Genomic DNA, 20,418 nt, shown 5'->3' with positions numbered 1-20,418 from the left:
CTTCTGATTAATCTTTTGGTTTTTTGTCTCACCAGGAATAGTAGTGGAAGACTGTCTCCTCCTATTACAAAACTTGTTGAAGAATAATAATTCCAATCAGAATTTCTTCAAAGAAGGTTCATACATTCAGCGTATGAAGCCTTGGTTTGAAGTTGGAGATGACAACTGTGGGTGGTCTGCACAGAAAGTAACTAATCTTCACCTAATGCTGCAGGTAAAAACACTTTGTCTAACTCCTAAGTACCGATGTCAAGACTTTTTCAGCTCTCTTGCAATGAAGGAGAAGTGTAATGTAACAGTTAACTGCGAAATCCACGTGTTGTCTTTAGGTCAGAATTAGCTACCAACATTCATGAGATGTACTGCTGTCAGCACAATACTATCGCCAAATTGTGAATTTGTAATGGCTGGCATATTGCATCACTTAGTTTCACATAACTTATGATGTAACAGTGATTTGAGTTAAATACATAATTAGGGGTGTTCTATATAAAGAATCATCCTATATGAATTAATGTATCACTATGGTGCATTAACCGAGTTCCAGGAGCTGCCTTCACTATGGGTTCGTAATAGTTGTTTGTTGGGCATCTTCCCTTCTGCTCGCCCCTCCAGAAAAATGAAATAAGGTTTTCCTGTTCTGTGGCACTTTGTGTGGAAGCTGAATGTTAATGATGAAGGTAGTTTCTCACTTCCTGTAATGCCCTTCTGAGAAATGGCGAGCCAAATAACAGAATAGCTACAGCTTGACTTCTCATCGCTTTGTTGCAACGTTGCGATGGAGTCAGATATTTGAAGATTTTAGAGGGTTTCACCGAGCTCAAAATCAAATGGCCGTATGTAGTAACGAGATAGCATAATGAGTTACTCATTACGATAGTAATGAGTAGTGTGCTGTTTAGTTGTTCTCAGTTCTATCTCCATTTTTAGGAGCAATTCTCTTTTGTGGCTAAACTTCAAATGGGTAAATTTTTGTTTTGCATTTCAGAAGGTCTCGGGTTCTCTTCCCATGGAAATGTTTCTTTTTTTCTAGCTTGTGCGGGTACTGGTGTCTCCCACAAATCCTCCTGGTGCTACCAGCAGTTGTCAGAAGGCAATGTTTCACTGTGGGTTGTTACAGCAGCTCTGCACAATCCTGATGGCAACTGGAGTCCCTGCTGATATCCTGACAGAAGTAAGACGGAGCCAATAGGTGTAGGGATGGGGGCAACTAAATGGGTAAAAGCAGGAGTCTACAGGGATAACTGGTTGCTGCAGAGACAAACTGAACTTGTAGTATTTGCTAAGAAAGTATTTCAGATGCCAGAGATGTCAGCTTCCTCTGTGGGCAACATAAATGTAAGGTAGTCTTTAAATTACATTCTGCAACCAGAAAGTATTTGGATTTGCTTATTTTTTCTGTTGGATTTCAGCATATCCCAGAGTGTCTGAACTGATTCATGTTATTCCCTGTTTTAGGGGTGGGTGGTTTTGTTGTTGTTTTTCTCTTTTGAGAGAGTCTAGGAGTGTTCTGACTCGGCAGGCTTCCAGTGATGAGGGATTTCTAGCTTCTAGAAAGCCCTGTCAGCAGTGTAGGATGAGGTGTTTTTTTCCCTTGATAAAATCATGTGCTTAGATTGAGTTCCTTTGACTGGTTCCTTTGAGGCGGCCTCCATTCCAATTTTTTTATCTCTTAAAAGGTTTCACCTTTCGATTTCTTTAAAATGTCCAGTTTAACTGGCTGTCATAGCAAGACTGATCTGACACAGAAAATGAAGTTGGAGGTAACTGGGCACGACAGAGCTGTCTGAGCTTTCTCTCCCTTAACCTTTGCTCGGCATGCTTCACAGCTATTAGTTGTTGCATTGCATTTGAAATGGTTTTATTGAATAAATCTCTATGCTGCAACTTGGTATGTGTTTTTCTCTACCGAGTTGTCAGGGTAATCTTGAATAGTTTTGAGTGATCTAGGTAGTAGATTATGGCTTGCATTTAGCTAACCATGTAATTTTTTATCTCTGCCCTTTCTGTAGACCATAAATACTGTCTCAGAGGTCATTCGAGGATGCCAGATGAATCAAGACTACTTTGCCTCTGTAAACGCACCTTCTAATCCACCAAGGTAGAGGAAGAAAAGTGTTTAACTGTGTTAGGTAATGATGTATTGGTATGGGCAATGGCAGTCTAATCCAAAGGATTGTTTAAATTCACAGTTTGGCATTATGATACAGAGCAACAGCTTCAAGTTCACGTTGGGTGTATTAGATATAGCATGAAGGCGTCAGGTGTGTTTCCACAGAGGTGAGGCCTAGAACGGATTTTATTTGTTATGTGGTACCTGAAAAGTGAACGAGCAATAGCTGAGAAATTCCTAGATCGGGACAAGCTGCCACTGTCAGCCAGAGGACAGCCTACAAAAGGATTTAGAGGCTAGGAAAATAGGCAGGTAATTGATATTTACTCAGACTGGGGAACAGCAAGAGTTAGCTTAATGAGATCTTAATCTCAACATTTGAATATGAGGGTGAGGGTAGAAAAAGAGCATTCGGTATTACAAGCTGCTAGTGACCTTATGAGGCCTCTTCTACAGTATTGTTGAAGCTAGCAGGGAGCAGCAGGGGACTCAATGGGAAATGGAAATATTGCGGAGGAACGCTAGCTCATTGCAGTCGTGTAATGAATCTACTGTTTTGTGTTTTAACTAACTGACAAGCTTTGGTATTAAAATCAAAGGTTTTACTCAAATGTGTGAAATGGTAATAGATGGAGTAGGAAAAAATCTCTTTCCTTACCTGGAGGATACACTCCAAATTGTGTATCTGTGGTTGTCTTTGATTCACAACTTTGTCCTAACGATTTTTCTCTTTCCTTTCCACACAGGCCTGCAATTGTAGTACTTCTGATGTCCATGGTAAACGAAAGGCAGCCTTTTGTGCTACGTTGTGCTGTTCTCTATTGTTTCCAGTGCTTTTTATACAAAAACCAAAAAGGACAAGGAGAAATTGTTTCAACGCTTCTGCCATCTACTATTGACGGTACGCAAAGCTAATGTCTCTGCAGTGAGTTGTGAACGAGCACAAATGTTTGATATATCAACTGATGTCTTTTGCAGAATTATTTACCTGCCATTAAGTGTCTGATCCAAGCCAGATGATTTGGCTTACAATTTCTCTAAAACTTCACTTGTTTCATTTTTCTGGGTTTTAACTGTGTGTTAATATCTTAAATATTTTGCCGGTTTTGTGGCTTGTTTTAATCTCACTTGTACCTCTTGGCCGTTCTGGTAGCTACAGGTAACTCTGTCTCAGCTGGTCAGCTGCTCTGCGGGGGCCTCTTTTCCACGGACTCTCTCTCAAACTGGTGTGCTGCTGTGGCCCTGGCCCACGCGTTACAGGAAAATGCCACTCTGAAAGAACAGCTCCTGAGAGTTCAGCTAGCGACGAGCATCGGCAACCCGCCAGTGTCGCTGCTGCAGCAGTGCACCAACATCCTCTCGCAGGTACGGCACCGACTGCCCCCCGCTTTGGCTTAAAACTCTGGTATCCAGGAAGAATGCTGCTCTTGTGCAGCATGAGTGCTAGCATTAATGAGAAGGAGGATTATCTCTCTTTTGCAGAATGTTTTTAAGCTTTGCTTAAAGCACTCTATGCTTCAGGGGGAGGAGAAAAGCAGCAAATCTTGCTTTTCTATCAGTGATTGCTGCTTGATGTTGTCTACTCTCAGTAGGCAGAGGCTCCGAAAGCATCTAGACCTTAAACTTGGTTTAAAAGACAAGGCAAACTGGCAGGATCCCCAGTCGTGTTTTGTTGCTCAAGAAGTGCCTGGTTACTATTTAACCTGCAACTGCTAACTTGAAACATCTGCAAATGCCAGGCTCTTACGTATTGATTGTTGTTGGTTTTGCTGTTCAGAGCTAAAAGCTTTTTTGAACTTGTTCAACACGTTAACACCTGGCTTTGCAAATGACAAGGGAGTGAACTTCACCTCCTAGCCCGTGCTTCCTTGCGACATTCACTTCTGTTACGCATGCTTTTTCCCCCGAACGGTTGTAGTAATGAGAAGCTAGTTAGTAATGAGAAGCTAGTTAACTGGCAGCAAGTAGACTTTCCTGCAGTTGAGAATAATGGCAGAATGCTGGAATTTTGAGTTCGTTCATGTGACTTGTTTTATCTGCTTTACCTGAAAATAGACAGTACTCCTTTTTATCCTTTTCCCAGTATTTTTGTCTAAGGTAAACTTGAGTCAGTAAAACTGCCCGTGGCTCTTGAGCTTTAAATGATACAAGGGAGTCAAACTTTGGGGGGTTGTTTCTGAAATGTGTTCCACTTCAAGGTTCTCAAGTAATATGTGTGTAACTTGCAGGGTGATAAGATCGACAGACGGGTATGTATTTTTTGGCACAGCTTCGGCATTTTCTTGCCAAAAGCAGGCCTTTTCCTCTTGTCTTGGGTTTTGCTGGGGAGGTTTTCTTTAACTGCTTTTTGATGTGTTTCCACTTACAGCTTTGTGTTGCAGTTGGGTTTGGGTTTTTTCCTAGCATAACAAGCTCTTCCTGTGTCTCCAGGGGATCCTCTGGGGGTGCTCCACAAAACTATGGGATAAAGATCTTGGGTAGCACGGGTGCTTTCTTTCCAGTGGGGCGGAGTCGTTCACCATCTGTTCACCTAACAGATGCTGTGCTTTCTTGTAAGAAAAACTAAAACTGTTAGAAATGCTCTTTTCTCACACTGGCCTGTAGCAAACAGCTGGTACCATCTGAAGTGGGAACATGCTGCTGATTTCCTGACTGCTAAAAGAAAAACTGTGTGTAACCTGCCTTCTGGCCACTTTGTACCTTCTACTTACTAGCAGAAGTTTTAACCTTGGAGCTACTGGTTGTGAATAGCAGGCATCTCATCACTAGCAAATGACCCCTGAAGTGAGTTGTCTGACTTTCAAGCTGTGTTACTTAAAGCACTGCCAAGTTGGTTATCAGCGGCAGAAAAAACAATTCTCACATGTTGCTGCTGTGGAATTGTCTGCTTTATTTGCCACATTTATCACAGTTGTCCCGAGGGGTGGGGTTGTGTTGTTACCAGCCCTGAATTGTAGAACAGCAGCCATGAAGAGCTGTCACCTATCACAGTAGGTGTTACCATGGTATGTCTAGAAAATAGCTGTGTGTTTTGTTGGGGTTCTGTTTTGTTTCGGGTTTTTTTGTTTTCCTTTTTTTTTTTTTTTGAGCAGGTGTTTCGGACTGCGTGGAAATCCTTAGGCAGAACGTGTTAATTTGACCTCAGAATACCATGCAGTGCTTCAGAATAAATGTGGTTTGTGACTGCTTCCAGCAGATAACTGGTGCTGTAAAGGCCGGGTCACACAAGCAAAAGTAACTTTGCATTTCTGACAAGATAAGCGACACTTCCACCAGTGTTCTCTTGAGAAGCACGAGGTGTGCCAGTGTGCTGTAGGTTACAGTGGTTATTCCCAGCGCGTATGAACTGGCTTACAGTGTTGGGACAGTAAGAGCCAGCGTTTGTAAATGTAAGTGAGGGGAAAAGCGTTTCTAGTGTTGCTTGTTCGTTCTGTTTGAAGCAACCATTTTTCTGTTCAGTTAGGGGAGAAGTGACTCATCTTCTGACAAATAGTAAGTTGGCATGACTGATGTCTTTGTGCAGATGATGGGTGTCATAGCCATTTTGTCAGTAATTATTCGGTTTGAACTTTTAACTTCCTTGGACTGATTCTGGTTGCTCCAAGTAGCTTTTGTCTATCCCAGAAGGGTGAAAGCAGTGTTGCATGGTGGTTACTGGGGATTAAATGCGAACTGTCAGCAGTTAAACTGCCTCAGTGTAGCTAAGTCTGGCATTTGTAGAAATAGGAGCTTGGTGGAGCTGGTCAAGCCAAGTGGCCTGTTCTCAGGTTTGCTAGAGACTTTAAGGGCGAATATAGGGAGGGGCATAGCTCTCCCTCTAGAGTGGAAAGACTGGGGAAAGGTATTCCCAGCAGTTTTGAAGCAGTCTGAGGTGTGAGGAGCAATGAGTGGGGGAAAAAAGGGCAGTTTCCCTGGCTGTTGCATAATGGTACTTGCAGGTGGGGGCACGCTGCAGATGTCGAGGGTGGACGCTCCATCCATCCAGCGGATGCAAGGACACTCCCTCCTTCAGCGCTGCTGCGTTAGGGTTGTGTTTCCCCAAGAGGGTTTCTGGGGCAGGTTAAGTTACACAGCTGGTAATGTTATGAGGCTGTTAGTGCACCTAATCTGGAAGTAATTTGGGCAGAATTGGTGCTTTTACAGCAGTCTTGTGCTAAAGCAGTGTACAGCCTATGTGGATTTCCAGGGTCCCTTTCAACCTAAGTGACCCTGTAGTTGTGCGAGATGGCAATGAGGAAGCAAAAATCGCCTGTGTAGAGGCTTCAGTATAGCAAGAAGGGCCTGTGTGGTCAGCAGGTTCTTTGGCTAAGCTGCCTGACAAGACAATACTAGTGTACTTGGCTACACCAATGTGGTGTGGCAGGTGATTTTCTGTGTGAGCTTGTAAGACCTATGATTTGTCACCTCGTGCCTTAATTCATGCTTCATCTGAAGACTGGAGCGTGAACACAGTTCTTGGCCTTACCTAGTGGGTAATAAAAAGTGGTGAGACAGCTCTTTGGGCATCCTGTCTTGCCTTTGTGGGTAAACCCGCTATATGCTAGTGAATATCTCTTAAACATGTCTTGTTATTAGGCTGCCTTGGAAATAAACGTCACCTCATGAGCAGCGATCTGGAAGCGTTGTGTTGCATGCAAGTCATGAACTAATTACTGAGTGCAAGGTGGGTAAGGGAAATGCACAGTGGTGATGAGGAAAGCTAAATGAGACAGTCCAGAGGTAAGGAGAGGGCAAGAGGAGAATAGAGCTTGGCGGGGACTAGGCAACTTGCAGTGAGGCCTAGGTCAGTGGAAACCAGTTGCGGCGTTGAGCTAGAAGGGTAGCAGCAAGGAAGAGCAACTGTGTGTTAATACAACAGTACGACAGGGTCACAACAAAGCTGCAAACAAACCTATAGCAAAGACTAAATAACGATTGCTCGTAGGGCATGTAGTACTCACCGTGAAACACAACAGGCAGGTGCTGTGCAGTCGGTGGTGATGGCTGTGTTCTCTGCTGTTCCGACATCGTTCGCTTGGGTCTCTGGAAGTAATGAGGATGATGACCATGAAAGAGGGCCAGATGCTCCCTTTCCTACGTGTGCAGTATTAGGGATGGCTGCCGCAGTTTCGGTATCTGTAATCTGTGTTCTCCTTTAAGGAGATCTTTTCGTCTTAGTGATGGTGATATACTGCAGCAAATCACAGCACCTCAGAAGGAAGTCCTTGAAGGTGGTCTCTTCAGAGCTTGGAGCTCCCTTTTTTTTTTTTTTTTAAAAAAAGCTTCGCTGAAGTTAAAAACAACACTGCCTTCAGCTCTAAAGCATAGGGGTTATTAGAAGCAAGGATGTCAGTTCAGTGTCTCAAGTGAATATAACTCAAGCACAGACTCTTTCTTTGCTGTTGATGAATACTTCTCTCTTTTGCCGCTGCCTTGATCCCTGTGACCACTTGTTCCGGTGTATTTTCTTGCCCCCTTTGGAAGATATCCCAACAGATCTATATGCTTCATCTTGCCTTCGAGACTTGACTTAAGCTTCCAGTTACTTTACCCAATTTATTAGGTGCTTGTGTGAAGTTTAGTCTTCTGTGCAGGGAACGTTTTTCTTGATTGCCTTCTGAATGTTGACTGTTGGAAGAGACGTATGCCTGTCTTAACGCTGCTGTGCCCACAGTATCTGCAGCAAAGACAAGGGGGACAGAATTGAGAAGACAGTCAATCTGCACGTGAAAACCAATTTTCCCTAGTTAACAAAAACAAATACTGCAGTTAGCATTCCTCTTGCTGGCTTAACGTGGATATTGTCCGAACCAAAAGCCACTCCAGTATTATCTTGCTTTTCTTAGAAAATAACGTTAGCAACACATGGCAATCTTTAGTCAGCAGGGGAAGTCTTAGTGATGCATCTCGTCTTATAGGCAATCGTTACCTGACTGCATTTACACCTTGTTCCTTCTTTACAGGGGTTGTGTGTGTGTTCCTTCACGTTACCCTAGTATTAATTATAAATGCAGAACTAATTTGTTATGATTTTATATTGGTGCTAATTTGCTTTGAGTCATATTTCACATCTGTGTTGCTTGTTGTTTTGCTCTGAAAACAGTTAAATATGAATGGTTTAAAACTTGTTTCATCAAAACACTAAAGCTGTGTTCAGTATAACTAACGAATGGGTATTTTGAAATACGTGACTTGTCATTTTTAAAATGATGAGGTGAAAGTGGGTGAGTTCGGAATCAGTACAGCTTTTTTTGGTATTTTAGTCCTCCACTGTGGAAGGATAACGATGGGGGGTTTTATTCTTTTCAGGGAAGCAAAGTACAGACGAGGGTTGGACTACTGATGTTGCTTTGCACTTGGCTAAGCAACTGCTCGATTGCTGTCACCCACTTCCTTCACAATCCAGCCAATATACCTTTTGTATCCTTGACCTGCTTGCAGAGGAGAATCGCTTGCCTAGAAATCACTTGGATTATTCACATTCAAGTTAAATGTTCATCTAGATCAGTTTGCAGGGACACTGCATGACATGAAAGAAAATGCACTGGGGCAAGAGATACAACCAGCCTTTTGTTGACAGTGCTCTGTGTATGCTGACCTGTCTGTAAGATGCGCATGTAAACTGAAGTACAGCGGGAAGTCCGCAAAGTGTATTTTTTTATTGGGACAAGCCCATTGACATTTTTAGTCTGACTTATGCTTATACCCAAGAGGTAGGGAGAATGCTTCCTACTTCTGTTGGAGCTTATTTCTGTGCTTGCTTTTCAGGAAAAAATCTGACTGAAGGACATAAGGCTGAACTGTCACCTTATCCAAACTGAAAGTCTGTTTTGGAACAACTAAATCTCTTTGGTTAAGCAGACAGTTACTGAGAAAAAAAATTTCTGGGAAACCACTGATGACCCAAGTCCTCCAAAATAGGAGCTAGTTTTGCGAGGATTTCATCAGCTACTTTGCCCACTTCCTAAAGCTTGGTTTTACATGTGAGAAGAATTTTAACTGGGAATTTATACAGGGAGAAGTATGTTACATGTATTGTGCTTACGAAATATCTCAAATATCCTTAACAAGAGCTCTAGCTCACAGGGCAGATAGCTGAAAACCTTGGAGAAGAGGAGCAGCTCGTCCAAGGCCTGTGTGCGCTTTTGCTTGGCATTTCCATCTACTACAATGACAATTCCCTTGAAAATTACAGGAAGTAAGTATGATGTAGAAATAAGAGGACTGTAGGGAAAGGTTCTGTGAATGGCAGATGGTGGTTCAAGAGGCTTTTAACTGAGGCGGTGCGGTCGAGAATATTTGGTTGAATGTTTTCTATGCATGTTCCTTACGGGATGCAAAGTAACTGACCCACCTCTAGCTAGGCAAAGCAGATGTAGCTGTTTTGCATTGGTTCTCCTACCCTGTGTATTCCTGGGCTGAGAACAGATTCCAGTGGCAACTGAAAAATTGCACCTTGAATGCGAAGCATCTGGTGCAGTTACCGCTTGAGACAGATCATCAGAGTTGTAACTGCAAAAACCACCTTGAAGGAAGGATGGGTTAATTTCTTTGAAGTGTTGCACTGTGACGGATTTGTCTCTTCCTTTTAGAGAGAAGCTGAAACAGCTGATTGAGAAAAGGATTGGCAGGGAGAACTTCATTGAGAAGCTTGGCTTCATTAGCAAACATGAACTTTATTCCAGAGCTGCTCAGAAACCACAGCCTAGTTTTTCTAGCCCAGACCACATGATGTTTGATCATGAGTTTACCAAGCTTGTAAAGGAATTGGAAGGTGAGATGCTATGCTCATTTTTGTAGTTTTTGTCAGGAACTGATGACTGAACTGCCAAATGTGATGAATGTAACCCTCTTAAAAGTAGTGTGATGATACCAAAATGGAGTATTCTGAAAAGCACGTTACAGTAATAGCTGTAAGTAATCATATACCCATGCTCGCAGTTCAACTGTTTAGTGAAAATACTCCCAGTACAAGCCCATACTTAGGGCTTGTATTAACTGGATAACTTTGTGTTCTTAGGTGGAACACTACTTAATGCGTGCGGCGAGTTACCACACTGTGGCCGAGAGGTGTATTTACCTGTGCTCACATAAAGACTATGAAGTATAGAGCACATAACGATGGTCATGGAAGCTTGACTCGTGGAAGCACGCAATCTAGATATTTGCTGTTTCTAACTGATTCATTAAGAAAAATTACGAATGCTGAATTTCCTGGCTTGTTAGAAAATGATAGGGACTTTTAGTGTTTTCTGTCCTTCACAAAAGAGACAGGTTGTCATCATCCTTAACGTCTAACTCATGTCCTCTTTGTTAATATTGCCCAAATTAAATTAGTCTAGAGAAGGTAAAAACCTTGAAGCAGCCACAGTAAAGATGGTTTTCCCCCATCACATTTCATCTGCGTGTTGCCCTTGTAGTCCCAAGTCTATCACTTAGTTGCACGACCACTTTGGCAACAGTTGTAGCGGGGCCATAATGCCAGTAAAACACTTTTTCTGATAGGAAGGACTCAAAACACCCATTTGCTGAGCTGAAACCGTGTAAAGCAGTAAGTGTGCAAACCCCGCTATAAAGAAATTGCCATTTCCTATTTTCTTAAACCTGTTTGTGACAATTGCTTTTTTTAAGGCGCAGGTTGAGTTTCTAATGCCATGAATTCAGTTAAACTGGGTGAGGCTGTGAGACCGTTTTGAGGACAAAAAAACATATGTCAACTGGGCTTTAGGTGACAGCAACTGTTTTTGATAGGTGTCATAAGTAAAGCTATTTACAAGTCCAGTGAGGAAGATAAAAAGGAGGAGGAGGTCAAGAAGACATTGGAACAGCATGATAACATAGTGACTCACTACAAAAAAGTCATCAGAGAGCAGGTAAGAGGGAGTTACACTGTACATGTGCTTCCAGAAGTTGTTTGTTCTGGCTTTCGGAGGCACCGCACTGCAGTTTGATACCCGATGTTCCAAAACAAGTAACAAGGAATCTAGCAATGCAGAAGCACTTCTAGAAACACTTAAGCCAAGTTCTGGTTCAACTGAAATGTCACTGTTTTAAAATACTGGTTAAGTTTAATTCTTTTCCTGGGGTACGTCTGCTCTTTCCTGTGCTTAAGTGTTTCTTTTCAAATGAGTAACTGAACAACTTGCAGCCCTTCGCAAAGAGATGTAATTCTTAGTTCTGTGCTCTTCCCTTTGAAGAGATGACAGATGAAATGTGGCTGAGTGAAGAAATGAAGTTTGTCAGTGAAGTTTGAGTATACCTGCTGTGGCTGGACTCTCAAAATTTATTTTTCCAATGGTAGTTCGCTTGTTGCTGCAGCTTAGATTGAGAAGTAGAGGAGCTAAGCTAATTAACTTAACTAGCTAATGGGGAACTGAAGCAGGTGGTTTTAGTTCAGGGATCTGGAATAGACACAGAACGCAGTGGTACATGTGGAATTAAGGGGCGCTTTTGAACTGCCAGCAAGGCTTTATTGAACATGTGATGACTGTAATTACCATGATCTCTTTAAAGACGCTTGAAGTGGGCCAAATGTGTGCAGCCTTTAGTGTGACGGAGGAAGAATTACAATCATCAGATGTCGTACATTTCCTTTCTCTTTCTCCTGCTGTCCCTGGTGTGGGGATGCTGGACGTCTCCTCCAAAAGATTTGGAAGGCATTGGTCTGGTGTGACAGGCTTTTTTCCTAGGTATAGCTATCTAGGTTTGCGTGAGGCTTTTATGCTCATCTGTCACAGGTAGCACTGACAGTGTCACTAACCAGTAGTGTGTAATGGTGGAGTTAAGGTTTTTATGTCTTTATTTGTCTTCCTGATAGTATTGTATTCAAAAGTGTTATTACTCTAAGAGCCTTTTTTTTTTTTTTTCCTTTCACAGGACCAGGAGCTGGAAGAATTAAAACAACGAATTAACACTTTAACGTCTCAAAACGAACAGCTCCAAGCAACAGTTACACAGCAAGTGTCGCAGATCCAACAGCATAAGGACCAATATAATCTCCTTAAAGTACAGCTAGGTAGGCTTCAGAAAGAATAATAAATAGTCTTGCTAGTGCAAAGATCTTATGTGATTTATGGCAAGCTACAGAACAGCTCCAGCAGACAACCTTCTATCACTTCAGGCATGCTGTTGTATGTTCTCCAGCATATGAAAACTTGCCGTAGAGATAAAATACGCTTTTTTTCAAGTTGATGTTGAGCATTGCAAACAATTTTGTTTAAGCATCAGATTTGCTTCATTATCTAAAAATACTAGGTTTAGCTTTAAGTGCTTTTAAACTTAGAGAATAAAGCACAGTGAGAAGTGGGAGGACAGCCTGAGAAGGTGAATGAGGTATAAGTTGTTCTTGCTTTGTGCTTAAGTCTTGGGTCTCTTGAAATAATAGTACTGTTTTCTGTAAGGTCGGTTTGAGCACTGGAGCTAGGGCCTATCTGCCACGTAGGCCTGCTCATGGGGAAAACGAGCACCTGAAGAAGACCGCTGTAAACCAGACAGCTCACTTAGATGGACACATGGAAATACTGGGGTTAGCAATAGCTTCTGACCTGATCCCAGTATCACTTTGGTTGCCCACGATGAAAAGCAAAGCCCTTCCTTGCCCTCCTAGCTACTTTCCTGCAGGTGTGCCTGGTGAGGGATAAGAGCTGAAGCTTGCTGTAGGAACTGTTGCCTACTAGGGAGCTGCTGGTAGAGGCTTTCTACACCTTCGTTTCTTAAGTTAGTCCAAAACGGTCGTTGCCTGTTCAGACTTAGAAGGTGAACAGATGGGCCACGGTGTGTGCTGAAGTTTGGGTCTGTGAACGAAAGCATGAATTAGGGAAGAACTGTGGTATAGCAGATGTGCAAGATGAGGCCTGTTACTGTCGCTAGAGAGATCGCTAACTGAATGCTTAAATCGGGACACTATATTCAAGTTATTCCAAGGTCAAGATGCCTGATAAGCTGGGTACGACATGATTTCAAAAAGTAATTCTGCCTTCAGGATTATTTACGATTAAAAACACATAAGGAAACAATTGTCCTTCCTCTATAGAATGATTTGTCGATGAACTTACTTTGGATGACTGAATGACTGCAGCGCATGCAGGTGCAGCCACAAATACATACTTGAAATTGGAGCTCTTTATTCAGCTGTTGATAGAGAGTTCTTAACTCCTCTGCTTTGGTTCTTGACTTAGAATGGCTTGTACTGCCCTGAGGGGGCAATACTTTAATTGGTGTGTTTGAAGCTAACTTCAAAATAATGTTGGTGTTTGTGACCTTTGCTGTAAACTCTGTCTTTTAGGAAAGGACACTCAACATCATAATTCCCACAGTGATACGTTTCAGATGAATGGCATTCAGATGGAAGAAGTCAGCAAATTGAAAGAGGAATTGGAAGAATGGAAAAACAAGCATGAACTGCTGCAAGGGCAGTTAAGGGAAAAGGATTGTGTGATTGAAAAACTGGTAAGCGCCAAGTGTCTCAGCAGAACTTGATGCAGCTTCCAATTCCTGTTTTCAAATGTAATTTGCCTTAAGCTGTGTAAGTCCTCATTATGATGGCAGTCAAGCTATCGTGACTGATTGTGTGCTGATAACAGGAGATGTGGTGGGAGGTGGCTTGAGCAGAGCCTTTTCTGCTTCACGCTGTTCCCAAGAGTAATTTGTGCAGCTGACCTGTTGTACTGTAGAATCAGTGGGTTTTAGTGTGTTTTGGGTGGGGAAAAAAATGGTAGGCGTCTGCTAGGAGCTTAGTGGGGCTAACGCCTAAGACACATTTATGGTGCCTGCGTTTGGTGGCCTGCTTGTCAAAATGCAGGGCGACACATGCTGCTTCTGTTTTGTGCATGTCTTCTGCATTCAAATTGGTGAAAGATGCTTCTGCATCCACCTTAGAGGAGACCATCCAGCTGCTCTCGGGTAATCAGAGCGCTTTATGACGTGCATTTCTTAGCCTGTTTGCACCTTCTCTGCTGGGAGCTTTGATCATGCAAGCACACAGTTTTGCTTTGTGTTCTGACAACATGACTATATTTAGTCTGCCTAGTTCTATGGCTGATTTTCCTGTTGCTATTACAGAAGTCTTCACAGTTGGAAATGGGAACAACAGAGCAGTCTTCACAGACCAGCAGATCTGGTGGCTTGGAGCACAATAATGAACTACAGAAGGTGAACTTGTGGTATTTCAGCAAAGCTGCAGTGAACAGTGGTAGCTCGGGATGGGAGGGGAGCTTTGTCAAAATTCAGGGAGGAGCATCAGTTCCTGAGCACGTTGATGTTTTTAATGGTGCACCTTTATGTGATGATGGTACTGATCTTGGAGCATCAAGATTATGCATCCAAAAATGAATCAGTTTTTGCTAAGCAGGTTTGAGCCAGCAGAAGACACTTCAACTGACTCTTCAGACTTGCAAAATCTATCTGTTCACCCATTGCTAAACATATTTTTAAATGTTGATATGAAAGCTTCCAGGCATTAGATGTACAGCATAGAGGAAGAGTTTAAATATCTGCAGATTCAGTACTTTAAGGTAGCTGTTGCTCAGAAATACCGAGCAGAGTGTCTCCGATTAGAGAACTCAGAATGCCTGGATAAGTCATAAGGGGTTTCTGCACCAAGAATGGTAATGTGCAGAGGATGCTAATGGGAGTGCTAGTGGTGTGAAACACCTCTATGAACACGACTGAGGCTCGGACAGGTGCCTTGGCTGGGCGTTCCACAGAAAACAGTTCGTAAGAGCAGGGCGGAAAATGATGCGTATTGCTGACTAGTTTTGTCTTCTAGAGAAACGGTTGCTGTGCTCTCATAGAGAGGAGAGATGCAGCTTTCCTCTCACGTACTCTAGTATGGAGCAGTTAGTCTGGTAGCATTTAACTTAAGAAAAAATTAATGTGAATAACTACCTTGCTTTATCAAATTAACTTAACAGTATATTTTTTGCCTTTGTTTCCAAAAGGAATTAGAAATGCTCAGGAGTCAGATACAACTACAGTCTGGAGAAATCTCTAAGCTTCAGATTGAGAATCAAAAGCTACAAGTAATGGTACCAGTGAAAAAGTTCCTTATTTTCTCTTTGGGCACTAAATCTTGAAGACTTCGCTTTCCTGCTTATCCTGTCTGTAGCTACTGTCCTAAACCAAGCTTGGTTTAAGAATACACATAAGCAAGTGGTTCCAGCAGTGTTTTAAATGAAGTAATGTGTTACCTAGACAAATCCTTCATGAGGAAAGAGGGGACTTGCGGTCAAGTTAGTGCTCTGTGAGGCCACTGGTCCTTGGTATTTTTAAATAAAGGAATACCAACTATTCAGTGTTTTAAGCTTATACCCTAATCAAAGGAAAGAGTCTCTTGTGACACACAGATGCATGGTATCCATGTACATTAGAGGGATCGTTATTCTTAAAAACACTTGAGGATACTAATTTGAAAGTTGATGTACAGTTGAATGGCAAATGGTAGGTGCATCTGTTTGTGCAGACCTCCAAATGCTTCAGAGCTATTTTTAGCTCTGTATTGAAAAGATTAGCCAATAAAGCCTTATAGCATAGCTAAATAAATGCGATTGTGTCCTCAAAACTAGGTAATGGCATTAGAAAGTGAATGTTGAGCTAGAGAACTTAAAAGAATTGCATGAAAATGTTACATTATCACAGTAGAGCTAACAGATAAAGCTGCAGGAGCATGGGCCACACGAACAGTTGAAACGATGATAATATGTGGTGTTCAGTGCTCAAGCAGAACGAGGGCAGCTCCGGTGTGCCCTGCTTGACAACTCTGCTATAATGAAAACAGGGTAGCTGGTCTGTGGTAGCTGGACTCACTTAAACTCTTGCTTCTGGCTGGTTTGTTCTGACTTGTGCACCAAATTCTAATTTCGGTATTGCAAGAAAGAGGACCTGTGTCGGGAAAATATCAAGTGTTTAATTTAATGTACAGATCATCTGAGAGAGGAAGGCTTTTAATACTTCCACTGTCAAAAGTCTCAGCCGCTCGAAGATGCACGTGTGTTGGCCATGCGTGCTCGTGAGGCAGAGGCACGTTCAAGTGCTCCGTGCTGCCAGCAGTTGTCAGGCCACCTCGGTGCCGTCCTACAGACAGCCTGCCTTTCCTACAGCTTTGGCTTCACCGCGGTATAACTGGAGAAGCAATTATTTTGAATTCATGCCATGGTGCAGCTTTAGCTGAAAGACAACTGCCACATTTGGGAAATAATAACTTTGGGTGGGGCTGGCTGAGACTAAACTATTGCTATTATTAGCAGTTGCATACAAACATTTAGATATTTAGCTGAATAAAAAAAAATCTTTGGCACTTAAGCATCTGAGTGAAGGCTGCTGGCCTGTAATAGACAGGGTCTGCCTAGAAAAAACTAACAGTCTCTTAAGAGTGCAAGTTCTATGAAATAAGGGCTGCACCTTGTGTTATCCTCTTAGTGTGCACGTGCATACGTGTTTATTGAGACCCCAGGAAGCACAAGTCTGTTTCCTGGTGCCTTGCAGCACAGCCTGTATGTAACTACCACACCTTGGCTATGCTGTAAGAAGAAAATACGCTTTTAAATTCTACAATTGACTGTATAACGTCTTAGCTTGCCGTCTTTGTATGCGAGTCATTCAGCCCTCTGATACTGAATTTCTCGTCCACAGAATACAACTGCAGATCCTCTGTTAGGAGACAGCGGTGCAACAGCAGCAAACAACTCTGAATTGGAGGGACGACTTGAGCAAGAAATAAAACAACTGAAGGTTGGTAGCGGGTGACCACCAAACCGAGTCACTTAGTACGCAGCGTTCAGTTAGGAGGACTTAGACAATAGGAAAGGCTTTGGGTGGAAGTGGTTTGTTTCCTCAGCATCTGAACTGTTTCAGGCTACGTAGGGGAAGCAGGATGCATCTCCTCCTTCATTTTTCACTTGGGAAATGTAGGCCACGTCTGCCTTGCAAGAGTTGGTAAGGACAGTCTAGGAAGTAGCTTTACTCTGGCATGGACAATCCAGTTTGGCTGGGAGGAAGGTAGCCGCTGTTAAGACTTAGACCTACCTTACTCCTGGTTGGTAATAAGGGGAGTGTGGGTAAAGAAGTGTGTGGGAGCAAGGCCACAGGGCACTTGAGTAGGGTTGGAGCTGGTACAGGTAGTGCATGGAATGTGCTTGTAGGAAACAAGGCTTCAGCTGTTCCTGTGCTTAGGGTGTAACTTGGTGTGGGATTTCTCCTGTTGCCAGAGTGAAGTCAAAGCCCTTTCCGAGGAAAAAGAATCACTAAAACAGCACCTGGATTCATCCAGTAGTACAGTGGCCATCTTGCAAGATGAGAAAAGTAAACTTCAGCAAGAAGTTGCAGAATCAAAGAAAGAACAGGATGATCTTCTGGTGCTTTTGGCTGACCAGGATCAGAAACTATCTGCACTGAAGATCAAATTGAAGGATCTTGGTGTACCGGTAAGCAAAACAATGGGTCAAGTGAGTTCTTGGGTCAAAGGCAGGTCTGATCAGTCTGGGTACGGCAATACTTGATCCAGTAAGTCTGGTGAGGTATCTTTTCAATAAATAGAGGGCTGTTGAATCTACCAGAGTTGCTTTCTGAACTTTTATTGGCAGCCACCAATAAAAGATGACAACTGCCTCTTGAAAGAAGTGTTCAGCTTCGGGATGTTGAGAGGTACCTGCCAAACTATTGTGAGGAAAACTACTTGTCATGTATGTGTCTGGAATGATACCTGACCATGTGCCTGGCCTTGCTGCAGCTTTTCCTGGCTGCCAACTAGAAACCAGGCGATGGCCGTGTTGCCATCCTAAGGGATGGTTCCACGGATAACACAAGTGATAACTAGAAAGCTTTAGTCTGCTGCATAAGCAGCGCTGCAAACTGTCAGGGCAGTTTCTTTCAAGAATCCTTGTGACTCACAGCTGGACGTGTGACTGTAAGGTAGACATAACTGGCTGTTGTGCTCCACCTGTTGTGGCTGAGCACCAGGCTAGAGCCTGGGTTTCCTATTGGGAGACAATCATTCTGTCATTTATGCAGTCCTTCTGAAAGGACGGATTACATTTTGGCCGTTAACAGTCATCTGGTTTAGCTTCAGCTGCAAGAAAAGGGTTTCAAAGAGTCTGTGGTGGGCGGAGGTGTTACTTGCATTGAAAAGGATTTGTAGCAAGCATAGATCCTCTAAGTGGAGCCAAGGAATCTTTGAGCCTGTTGACTTTTGAATGACTTAAATAGTGAGAGAGTACCCTAGAAGACATTAGCAGCTTCACTTGTGGCATTGCAAAGCACTGGACAGACATGTTTTCCTCCTCAGCCTATTTGGTGGAGAATGCGGGTTTTAGTTCACGCAACCGCAGGGACACTGAAGCGCGTATCAAGATGCTTGCTCGAATGTACGGGGCAGAAGTGATGGTGCTGACCAGAGGCTGTTGTTCCCAGTAGTCAGCCATCCTTAGCGGCCAAGTGTGATGTTACAAGATGACAGCTGCCTTTATTAAGCGCTGATTGATACAGCATGATAATTTTAGGTTATCTTTGAGCTTACTTTCACTCCCTCAGCATTTGTCTTGCCTTCAAAAGGTTGGATCGGAGTAAGGGATGTTACTGCTTACAACAGATCTTTCTTAATTTCAGGTTGAAGATGAAGATGATATTGAATCCGGAGATCAAGGGGATGAAGATGAGGATGGGGATGAAGAGGAGCAAGACTAGAATGCTTTTGTGTGTTACCATGAAAACTAGATTGGGTTGTTATTGGGAAAAAAAAAATCTGTTATTGGTATACAAAGCAAAACATCTGCTTATGAGAAGCAGATGGGAAAATGGCAACCGTGGGACTAGTTACAAGTTACTGAAGTGTTTGAAAACTCCTTCATACTAGGTAAAGCAAACAAAAATCACTGTTTAAGTTCTACATGAGTATCCCAAATTGTACTTGTTTAGAAGTTGCTTTAGACACTGTTTAAAGCATGGCGATGACAATGTTGCTGCCTCAGTTCATTGTCATTGACAGAAGTTCTGTGCATTTGTCTACGGTTTTAACTTTCTGGAACTCTTAACATAATTAAATGCAAAAGTATTTGGTTTAACATCTGTCAAATGGAATCATTGCCCCTGCCTTCAGCATGGAGCTTCAGTGTAAGTCGTGGCCTCCTTGAAAGAGCAGTGGCGAGGTGGAAGGGTTGGGGCGGCTGCGGTGTGCGGTGGCCGCTCTGCCGGCCTTGTGGGCTGGTTCTCTAGGTGCGAAAGGACCTGCACGGCGTCGAGTGCCTTGACACCTGATACGGCTGCATTCGGAACCTCCCGGGGGGAACCGCAAAGCTACGCTAATAACGTGGAAGAGGTTTCGTGGAAACCTGCGCGAGAAAGGTAGCGTTTTTAAGAAGAATCTCTACGGAAAAACAAAGACCAATACACTCTTTCTAAATATCTAGTATGCTACCGAGTCAAGTAAAAATAAGTAAAAAATCTTGTTGACTACTTCAGTAAGGAAAGGAAAACTACTATGATTTATATAACTTATTGGCTCTTGACGAGTGAATAAAAGATAAAATTTTAAAAGAAAAAACTGAATACAGTAAATGCATCGATTTCATTTTTTGGTAATAAAAATAGGTATGTCCACTTAATACTTACTTAATTCTCTTGTCCTGTTTTAATAAAATGTATTTCAATACACATGTAAAATGGTCTAAAACCAGGCTACTGTGGCAGATGAAAGTAATAATATACCAAGTACGGGGGCTCTTGTAACATGAGTATATAGGGGGGCTGGTTCAGCTTTTGCATTTTTCAACAATGTAGACTTCAGTAGCTGCATAACTTCCTTAGACTTTTTTTTTTTAAAATGAAATCATTGCTTAATCAAATGATAATTTGAGGAAGACCAGGAAAGAAAGACTTTTTCAAAGTTACCTCATACACTCAGTGTGTGTTTAACGTGAAAGCGTTGGAAGGAGTAGTATCAATGATCTCCACTCTTGTACTCCATCCTTGGGCAGATTTTTAAGAAACTGGGGGGAAAAGAGCAAGGATGGGAAGCAGTGCTAGAATAGGAGCACAAAGACTACGTGACTGGGGGGGGAGCTCACTTCCGTAGAACAAGGCCTGGTTCTTGTCTTCAGTCTGACTTGCTTTCTGCTGAACACTGCATATCAACAGGAGCTGGGAGCAAGCAGCTTCCAGGGGGTGCCTGTCCACCTTCTCTTTTTCTATGCAAAATCCAAGAATGAGGGCAGAAGCATGCAGGCCCCAGAAAGCTATTGTAGACGGTTTTGCCATGTTTACTTACGCAGCAAGAGTCGCAGGTATTTATTGATAAGAGTACCTTGATTCTGAGGCAGTACTTTTTTTTTTTTTTT

The 20,418-nt window shown here is 42.7% G+C and overlaps 1 protein-coding gene across 9 annotated transcripts in view; it reads left to right on the top strand.

Moving 5' to 3' along the window:
• USO1 (USO1 vesicle transport factor) overlaps nt 1-19,692 on the top strand; it is a 38,562-nt gene extending 18,870 nt beyond the window's left edge. For 3 of the 9 annotated variants that reach the window (XM_072862019.1, XM_072862017.1, XM_072862021.1), the window contains 17 exons: nt 36-214; nt 1,034-1,174; nt 2,013-2,101; nt 2,860-3,014; nt 3,267-3,478; nt 4,342-4,362; nt 8,402-8,512; nt 9,172-9,290; nt 9,685-9,866; nt 10,844-10,965; nt 11,969-12,107; nt 13,377-13,540; nt 14,153-14,242; nt 15,031-15,117; nt 16,721-16,819; nt 17,296-17,511; nt 18,692-19,691. In XM_072862019.1, the coding sequence (XP_072718120.1) occupies nt 36-214; nt 1,034-1,174; nt 2,013-2,101; nt 2,860-3,014; nt 3,267-3,478; nt 4,342-4,362; nt 8,402-8,512; nt 9,172-9,290; nt 9,685-9,866; nt 10,844-10,965; nt 11,969-12,107; nt 13,377-13,540; nt 14,153-14,242; nt 15,031-15,117; nt 16,721-16,819; nt 17,296-17,511; nt 18,692-18,769 (2,204 nt within the window). In that variant the 3' untranslated portion in view covers nt 18,770-19,691. Of the gene's footprint in view, nt 1-35; nt 215-1,033; nt 1,175-2,012; nt 2,102-2,859; nt 3,015-3,266; nt 3,479-4,341; nt 4,363-8,401; nt 8,513-9,171; nt 9,291-9,684; nt 9,867-10,843; nt 10,966-11,968; nt 12,108-13,376; nt 13,541-14,152; nt 14,243-15,030; nt 15,118-16,720; nt 16,820-17,295; nt 17,512-18,691 lie in introns of all 9 variants that reach the window. The other 6 variants (XM_072862018.1, XM_072862022.1, XM_072862026.1 and 3 more) reach the window with 6 other exon arrangements.
• Nucleotides 19,693-20,418: the final 726 nt, after the last annotated feature.

This window comes from Ciconia boyciana, chromosome 5, assembly GCF_034638445.1.
Source record: "Ciconia boyciana chromosome 5, ASM3463844v1, whole genome shotgun sequence".
NCBI lineage: Eukaryota > Metazoa > Chordata > Aves > Ciconiiformes > Ciconiidae > Ciconia > Ciconia boyciana.
Note: the sequence above shows the minus strand (reverse complement) of the source record. Positions and strands in the feature narration are given on the sequence as shown.